Source organism: Limulus polyphemus, unplaced genomic scaffold, assembly GCF_000517525.1.
Source record: "Limulus polyphemus unplaced genomic scaffold, Limulus_polyphemus-2.1.2 Scaffold1390, whole genome shotgun sequence".
NCBI classification, from domain to species: domain Eukaryota; kingdom Metazoa; phylum Arthropoda; class Merostomata; order Xiphosura; family Limulidae; genus Limulus; species Limulus polyphemus.
In genome coordinates, this window is record NW_013667000.1 from 183,160 (window position 1) to 193,034 (window position 9,875).

General features: G+C 30.7%; 1 protein-coding gene across 1 annotated transcript in view; it reads right to left on the reverse strand.

The window, feature by feature from the left end:
- The window catches only part of LOC106463382 (insulin-induced gene 2 protein-like), a 20,491-nt gene that overhangs the window by 7,661 nt on the left and 2,955 nt on the right, over positions 1–9,875 (reverse strand). Inside the window, exons 2-5 of the mRNA XM_013923406.2 lie at positions 8,009–8,204; positions 4,707–4,831; positions 3,844–4,010; positions 1,221–1,320 (exon numbers count right to left, since the gene is read on the reverse strand). Coding sequence (XP_013778860.1) covers positions 1,221–1,320; positions 3,844–4,010; positions 4,707–4,831; positions 8,009–8,192 — 576 coding nt within the window. The 5' untranslated portion in view covers positions 8,193–8,204. The remainder of the gene's footprint in view (positions 1–1,220; positions 1,321–3,843; positions 4,011–4,706; positions 4,832–8,008; positions 8,205–9,875) is intronic.

Below are 9,875 nucleotides of genomic sequence, written 5' to 3' on the forward strand. Positions count from 1 at the left end.
AGGATGGCACTGTGTTTGATACATTACGTGAGCAATATCTTAGCAAATAGAAAAGACAAGACCTCCTTATTTTATATTCTAGCTTGTCAATATTGGTAATTTGAGATTCTAATTCGTATGAAACTAGACTTAGTATTTTGACTTCAGAAACACCTAATTTGAACCAATGCTGCATTCAATATACCAGGTGACACAAAAACCAATGTTTTTCTGAATTTTTTTAATATTTACTTTTAAATTAACAAACTGAGCAATGTATAGCAATAAAATTTGAATTATAACCTACAGTTTGATACCAAACTTAGACATAAATTCATAAAAAGCAGTTCAATAAAATTTTGAATGCGAGTCAACAAATGCAATAACATGGCCTTTCACCTGTGACCCATATGGAAAGGGTTACATGGTAAAGTCAAAAAACCAACTATATGATATTTAAAACAAAACTATATAGATGCATATACTACATTTGGAACATTAAACAAAACTGAGATCATATGGTCCTAGTTAAAAGAACAGCTTTTCTCTTCCCAAGTGGTTTGGGACAAAGGCCTTTTGACTAAGGGTCTAACGTCGGAAAATCCTGATGTTAAGAAGGTTCTATCTATCTCTTAAAGTTGACCGAGAAAGTTTTTGTGGCTTTAAAAAAAAAAAAGGAGGGGGGGGGGGATCAACTGCACTACATTTTTACTTAAATATACTGAGACAGGTCTTTCTATGATCACAGGCCATATCATCACGTGTCTAGAATTACATTCAAAATTTTATTGAACTACTATTTTATGAATGTATGTCAATAAGTTTGGCATCAAATTGTAGATTATATTTCAAATTTTAATATTACACATTAGTTAATTTCTTAATTTAAAAGAAAGTATTTCAAAAAATCCTAAATATTAATTTTTGTGTGTCATGTGACATGTTGAATGCAGCATTGGTTCAGATTATATGTTTATGATGTCCTTATACAAGACCTATAGTTTCTTACAGATTATGAACTCAAATTACTAATACTGACAAGCTAGAATATAAAATAATAATCTCCTATATTTTCTGAGATATTGCTACATTTAGTGAATCAAACACAGTGGCCCTGCCCACCTCTTTCCATTTTTGGAAACACTTACATACACTTACTTCTGTCTATGACGTGTGAAATTAATGTAGTAATGATAGCAGAAGTGTTTCATTTCATACACAAAGCAAAAGAAAATACGTACCACTGCTAATTGCCGTCCAATGTTACCTATTGTAATTCCACCAGAGAAAAATACACAAGGGAGCCAAGATCGAATGTACAGGAAGTCTCGCTCTGTGTAGCTGTGTAAATAATAATAATAATATAAATTGATAGATATTATTCAACCCTAAAATAACTTTTAGTACTTCTTACTACATTCATACCCTATTACAAATGTTTTTTAAACTCCAATGAATACATTTACACAGTTAAACCTTGTGAACTATGTTTCTCATAAAGAGTTGCTCAGTAGGGATGTTGTAATATTTGTCTCGTGCATTTTAATAACTTACACTGATTAGTCACTTTTTAAAGACTACCATCTTATATTGATTTGGACAACCTTTTACCAGGATAATACCTTGGACTATGGGTGATAGACTATACAGATGCTACAAGGTTTTTATTCTTTTTTTTTTTTAATTGTAAACTACACATCAGGATCTACAATTAGTATAAAAGTGTCAGAAAAGGATCATTGTGGTGAATACAACAATCACAAGAACCCAAACTTGTTAAATAAGATTGGAATATAAGGATTGTGCAGGCCAAAGGAAATAACTAAATTCACTGTCATAATTTATGAGCCATTTATGGACCAGTGCAACCAACTGAGACATTATCGTCTTAGAAGAACCTTTGTTCATTTGGGTTGAAATGGGTACAATAAAGTGAATTGGGGTGGACATAACAGGTAACAACATCAGGTACATTTTGAGAGCAATTTGACTTCCTGAAGTAATTGGGTAACCCAAACTATGCCATGAAAATGTTTTTCACACCTCTGTTCAATCTCTAGCAGCTTTAACTGTCAGATAAACATGCACAGAGTTAATTGCCTCATATGGCTTTCTTAACATTTTTACTCTACTGTTGATACACACTCTTATAGTCATTCATTGTCTACAATTTGCACTCTAGGCACGATTCATGTAAAAGAGTCATTTTTTCTATTTTTTGAGACAATGTTTACTGAAATAGCTATCACCTACCATATAGCAACTTTTGGAAAGGTCTTTGTATGGTTACATTAGTACATTTTAAGGCAGTAAACTTCTAACCAATGTTGAAGAAATCTGTCAGTTGGGTCATGATCTGAGGTTTGTTGTTCTTCACAAACCCATCCAATCCAAGTTTCGCTCATCAGTCTGTCACCCAATTGTTCCTGGTGACAAACATATGCCCTATAAATTATCCCTGTTAACATATTCTAATGATAAATATATTTGAACAGCCAGTCAAAGATCCTTCTAGATAGACACACAAACTGAAATGCTTTAAAATCACCTGAAACACCACATGGTCAGACTATTTCACATTTGAAAATAGATGAAATGCTCCTAATAAACTGGCTCAATCAGTGTGTAAGTGCAAGATTCTATAATAGTTTAGTACTAAAAAATCTAAGTAATCAACACTTAATCACATCAGATTAATGACTACCAAACAAGTCCCAAATGGTGTTTACCCTTCACTTGGATGGAAAAGATACAACAAGCTTATGAGGTGTAAATAGAACATTTCTGCAAAGTGTTTATCTTAAATCAACACTGTCTAGATTAATAATGCTTGGAGACGGCTTGAATGGGTTATGAAGAAAAACTTTAATACAAGTTTAGCATAACAGCAAATGTACAACGATTCGACAAGGTATTGTCATCATCAGGTACAAGTAGTTTACACTGACACACACATATATATATGTATGAAATATATATATATATGTATAATAGTATGGAACAAAGAGGTCACATGACCAGATACTGTTGCAAGACTTAGATATTTGGCACCCCAGGGTGTTGGTTTAGAGTAGGATTGTTTTGTTCAATTAAGATGGATTACTTGATATTTCGTTTGTTTATAGATTATATGAACAATTTCATAGTTTTGTCCTATGACTTAAAATTAAATTGGTTCAAGTTTTGCTTATACTGGTGTACAGAAATGTGGAAAACGATGCTTTAATGCAAAAAAAAAGAGATTCAGAATTTTTTCAATGAATTTTGTACCATCTTTAATGATAATATAGCCCATAAATAACTAAACAAACCTGTTACCTATCTGATTGTTATCACAAAGAAATCAAGTGTTCATTTACTTTACACAGAGCAATATTCCACGTATATAAAAAAAAATAAACCAACCACTACATAGGGCAGAATATATCCACCAGTTTACATCAGAAAACTATTCTTAGAATAAATATATTTAAATTTAAAGAAGGGAATAACAAGAATAAGCAATATTTTTGGGATAAAAAGTATGTCCTAGCTATGTCAAAGAGTAGGTTGTATCAAATATTTTATTCATCTAGTTTAACTCACCACGTGCAATGCTGCAATTTCAAATTACAGCTTTAACACAATGAATAGAACTAAGGACGATTATAGTATTATAATTTTAACTAAGGATGAATTGCAATTGAGGATTTATACATCTTGCAACTGTAAATCTTAAGCCGTCTTAAATCAATAACATTTGACATGTTCTCTTCATCTCAGAATCTGAGCTGTAAATACAACTCAGACTTTGAGATGAACAGAGCAAGTTTATATTTAGCTTATTTTTCAATAATTAACATACAAAAAAATGGAAGTACTTACTTATAAACTCCATGATAGACTAACATTTGTGTTATAAATGTTGCAATAACAGCAATGCTCACACCTAGGCCAAACCCACTTCGAGTTCGATCAAACCACCACCACAATCCTATAGAGAGGACAGCAAGTGACAAAGAAAGCTGAAGGTTGCTGCTGAAGTCAATTTTCTAAAATTAGTGTTAAGCATAATGTCAAAAGATAAGACCCCCACAATGTTTACAAAATGGTAAAAAAAATACACATAATTGAATTGACTGAAATGCAAATATCCAGGTTCAACCTAGTACTTCTTAAAATGATTTGTTATAAACACACACCACCATCCATGTGGCACACCACCATTTTCTATTAACATTATTTTGGACCAAAAGTAATTTGTTACATAATGATTTTATTTTGTTTTTAAGATATTGTTTAAACTTCCCCAAACCAAAATTTTTTTTTCCCCATTTGACAACTTTACAGACAGCGCCTATTTCTTATTCTTAACTAACTTAAATATAAATATTAAATTGATAACTAACAGAACAATATATTTCAGGACAGACTGTAAAGATTTTGTTTTAAATGGAAAGAGGGATATGAAACACATTACCACTTCAGTAGGCTTAGATGCAATATCATCATGTAATTCAATTATTCAAGTAAAAAAAGTGACAAAATGTTTCTCAATACTTTCTATTTCTGCAAGTCTAATATGATGGTTGGTTGTAACAAATATGGATGAATAACTTCTACACATGTCAATCATATTGTGTTAATTTATGATGTGCCAAATCAAAATTTTTATAAACTTTTCATATTAACATCAACACTAAAAATAAAACAATTATACTATATTAATAACAAAAAATAAAGGATACAGCACTTGCATGGTTAATACCAACAAAAACAGCCACACATCTCATCACATTTGACCATTCCTGTTTATAAAGCTGGTGCTCTCCAAGCTTCTGGTCTACACAAGGATAAATAAGACCAACAGCAGCTGGAAAAACAGTAAAATACATAACCATTGTAAAATTCAATGTAAGAAATATACTGCTAATGATGTACAAAAAATTATATATGTATAAAGCTTATGCTTAGAACTCCCTTAAAAACATCTTAAAGTTAAGTTTTTACAATATTGTTCTAAGGTTAACTAAGGTAAATATTGTTCTAAGGTTAACTAAATACAGAATAGATAATGGATTATCGAGCAACAACTACAGGATAAACGTACAACTCAAGATCAAACTGCTTGCATGATTTTGTATATAATTGAGACTTTGTAATAGTGTTATCCATTAACTTTCATAATAAAAAGTCTTAGAAAATTTTGACTGTCACGGCTGACTTACAAATAAATATTAAGTTTCAAAAGTTATCCACAACCCTTCATTTCATTATACCTCAGTTATGATGAATCCCAGCTATTAACTGTCATAAGTCTATTTTTTTTGCATTAATACATGCAATAACCCATTCATACTCTTAACTACTTGAATATTATGTCACTATTATTAATATTAATGACAGGTCAGACTAGTATGCTGTAGGTATACATGTACATTCCAACTCGGCATTTCCTACTTACCAAGTCTTGAGGGACAAATGAACCACACTCTTACACAAATTGTACATGAACAACAGTATTGCAGTGCACACCACTTGGTTGTTTTATAAACATTAATAAAAACAGAGAGAGCATAACTTCTTTTCAATATGATCTATTCATAAAACACAAATTGTGCTACATTAAACTACATTTTTTCTTTGCTTAAGCCTTCCATAAATTGTTTGGTAATTGTTGAACATTTTCTAAGAGCTGCTGTACAGTATCAAGCTTGAAATAACATTATTATAAGTGATATATATATAAATTCAAGGCTGCTACAGTAATGTAATTTTAAAAAGTGGTTATATATTAACTTTGGTACAACAAAAAAGCAGTTTATAATGAAGTAAATAAAATACAACCTTACAAATCTGTCCTCATCAATAAAGTAATTATATTTCTAGTAAGCAGCATAGCTGGGCAATTAACTTGATCAATCAATATCATCAGTTACCTATGATCATCAATTACATCAATTAGTGTAACATAAAACAATTGATTAAGCAAAATAATGGTTAAATCCTTTAACGTCACAAAAATAATCAAATAATTGAAATTGTTTCCAGTTACTACAATTCTTAATTATTCCAATCACCCAAATGATCAAAATATTGTCATTATGATTTCTATTTATTTGATTAATTCAAGGTTGTGTCAGTTAGTGTCACAACTGAGAAAAATAATCATCTGACTGAAGTTAGCATTCCCAATTATTACTATTTTTGATTATTCCACCAATCCAATTCTCATGTGAGAATAATCGATTAGTTTAAGATAATCAATCAATAAGCTCAACTCAACAATAAATTATCAAAGTCTAATAACTTCCCAGCTCTAACAATTATCATGACTTTTGGACATCAACAGGTCTATACACTTGTTATATTGCAGTGAATGCAAGTAGCCTGTTAACCCTATCACCATGGGTCACGGGTCAAAGGCCATGTCATCGCATTTGTTGACTTGCATTCAAAATTTTATTGAACTACTATTTTCTGAATTTATGTCAATAAGATTGGTATCAAACTGTAGATTATAACTTACATTTTAGTATTGTACATTATTTGTTCCTTAATTTAAGAGTAAATAAAAAAAACAGATTTCTGTGTGTCACATGGTATGTTGAATGCAACACTGGTTCAAATTAGAGGTTTGTGATGTCAAAATACAAAGTCTATAGTCTCATATGAATTAGGAACTCAAATTACAGATATTAACACGACAGAATATAAAATAAGAACCTCCTATCTTTTCTATTTGCCAAGATGTCACTCGTGCACTGAATCAAACACAGTGGCCCCACTCACCACTTTCCATTTTTGGAAACTGTCCTTTATAAACACTTACTTCTGTATGTGACATATGAATAACCATTCAAGAACTCAGAATGTCCCTCTAGTGGCTTTTTCAGCCATTTTGAAATATTAAGATGTCAATCTCATTATTTTCATACAAGATTTCAAGCTGGTAAGTCTTTAGTGAACTTGAAACTTCATATTTTTTTAAACCCAAATACAGCTTACTTATAAAGGTTAATAAATTATAGTGGATGTTACTGATATAATAATTTACGATTTTTTGGTTATTTCAAATGTATATATATATATATGTAAAACCTAAAAAAATTATTTCATTTCACATCCTCCATGTGCGAAATGGAATAAGGCTTAGCAGCCTACGGCAAGCAGAAAATGAGTACAAAGTTTGTAATTAGGAGAAATAATTGTTTGCTATACTTCTTTATTTACTATTCTATGTTTTAAGAAAAACAGGTCACTTTGTAAAGGCCAGTTATATATTCTTGGATACGGTAACATGAGTGCACATGTGCCGCGTCATTGCAATTTCTGTGATGTTACCCAGGCATGGCTGGAAGGTCAATCTAATAAAAATAATTACATAAATATGTATAATGTTATGAGATTTAAGCTATTTAGACTAAACATTTGTGTTTGTGTTATAATTTGTAGTCATTCTAGAATGAAAAAAGCATAATTTGTATTTATTTCCTAATTTTTTTATGGTGGTTACAAGGTCAGTCAAATTGACAGACTCAATATAGTTAGGGTAGAGAAAATAACAGACAAAAAATATAAAGTTTTACTAAAAACAAGCATTTGAAATATATTTAGGAAGTTTTAGACATTATACAAATAATATTTGGATATTTTTGGGACAAGGAATAGTTTTTTTAATCATAACATGAAAATCACTTTGCACTCAGACTAGTAATGAAACAGACTTGATATATTCACAAACAAATTGGTAGTAAAAATGCTCATTAAAAAATCTGATTTTTTGTTTACAAAAGACTTGTAATCATTACCAAAAGTCTAGCAAATTTTGTGAAGATACACATACAGCATTAAAAGTTATGGTATAAATACAATGTGTGCAAATGTGTATATGAATTTGTGTATTTTATACCGAGCCCATCACAAAAGGGTTAAACCAAATGTAAATTGCTGGCCAAAAGAAACATTACCAATTTTTTTTTTCACACGTAACTCTTCAAAACATAAAGGGTATTTTCAGAAATTTTGATTCATTTCATCATTTACTAACCTGATGCTGTCCCACAGATAAATGGAACCCACCAAGGAGAGTATAAAATTGTAGATGTGAAGGGAAGTTTCAAAGCTGGAAGGAGACGTTGGATTTGCAAAAAGTTCAGCATTAGGGCAAAAAATACTCCTGTGGTGAAAAGCACAATCCCTCTAAAACACAACTGAGTCATTGTTGCTCTCATGACAAGGAATGCCTAAAGTGAGAAAAAAAATATTACTTTTTAAATCAAAGGAAGTGTTGATTTTTCTGCATTTACTGTGTATTTTTAGTAAGATAATATCCTACAAAACTGTCTAAAACTGTTATCACCCCTTTTACACGAGTTACAAAAATATCTTATTAATCATGTGGCAATGCATAGGTCTCCTCACAATTTTTGGCTATCATTATATATAAATGTCACAAAAGATAAAACTTGTTACTAACAGGCTGTTTAATTGTCAGGCCAACATGAGATCAGTATGACCATGACATGCAAGCATCTAATTAAAAATCATTACTACTTACTACAAGAAGCTATTTCATATGTACTTCTGGGTAATATAAACAAACTTTGTGCTTACAGTCTTGAACTGAATGATTTGCTATTTTCTACATTTTTTAAATTGTGGCAAGTTAACTTGCTTTATAATACTAGCCAACTGGAAACTACATGGATTACCTATAGACCTTGGCTATTTTTGAACTAAAATTATACCGGTGGTCTAGTTTTAATTGGTTAACCTCAAACCAAAGCTCTTACTGTATTGAATTTGTTCTGTAATCACCTTGGATAGTCCTTAATAAGACATTAATAAAGATAATTAATAAAACTGCAAAAAGATGCAAGTCATGAATAAGTGTACAAAAAAAGAATTAGAAAAATGAATTAATTTAAACAAAAATTATGCTAATAGCTGCATTGTAAAAGAAAGAATTTTAATTTCAAATAAAATTATATAAATCTTGCACAAAGCTCCAATCATGGAAAAAATGCACATCTCTTCTTTTGGAGTTCTAAAAAAATATTTTTCATAAATGGAATTCATCACCAACTAATAGTATACTTTTGTTATACTTAATAAACAATAAAATATCTTATCCAAGAAGAATATAAATTCATCTGATTATTTTCAATGAAAATGATACTCATAAGTGAAGAGACTCCAGGACCAAGACTTGAAATTGGGACCTTTTGCCAACAAGACCAGTGCTCTAACAACTGAGCTATTTAGTTACACAGAAATTATAAATGTTCTCTATATTCTAGATCAAATCTCCATGACAATCTTTAGCTGCAGCTCAAAATTTTATATCTTGAACTAATGAGATCAAATAGTCAAGAGCTACAGTAAATCATCATGATCCATATATCAACTAGCTGTGTTTATTATTATTATAATGTATAAAAGTTAGTTACCATGTTTTAAAGTGTTGTTTGCATTGAATCATTATTGTTTAAGATGCTTTTTGACAGAACATTCTATTAGGGTTTTGTGCAATTCCTTACAATCCCTATTATGAACCACTGTCATGATTCGTGATAATTTTAGCTGTTGATGAGCTATCATGTGTACTTGTGTTATAATAAAATTATCTTCAATTCCTCATTACTAAGAAATTTATAACTGTAATAAAAATTGTTGCGACAGCGGAAGTCATGTGACGCTAGTAATACATCATGAGCTTCTAGAAAATTCATGTCCGTTCGCGAAGCCTCGAGTGTTTACTAGACGTGCGGTATTCTTGTACATAAGACCGCCAAGAAGTGATGCCAACAATGGAATTGAATTGCAGACAGAGATAAAGATGGACAATTGAGTCAAGCGCGTGAATCGTTCGTTGTGAATTATAGCATTTGTTTAAGTTATAGTGTAACTGTGGA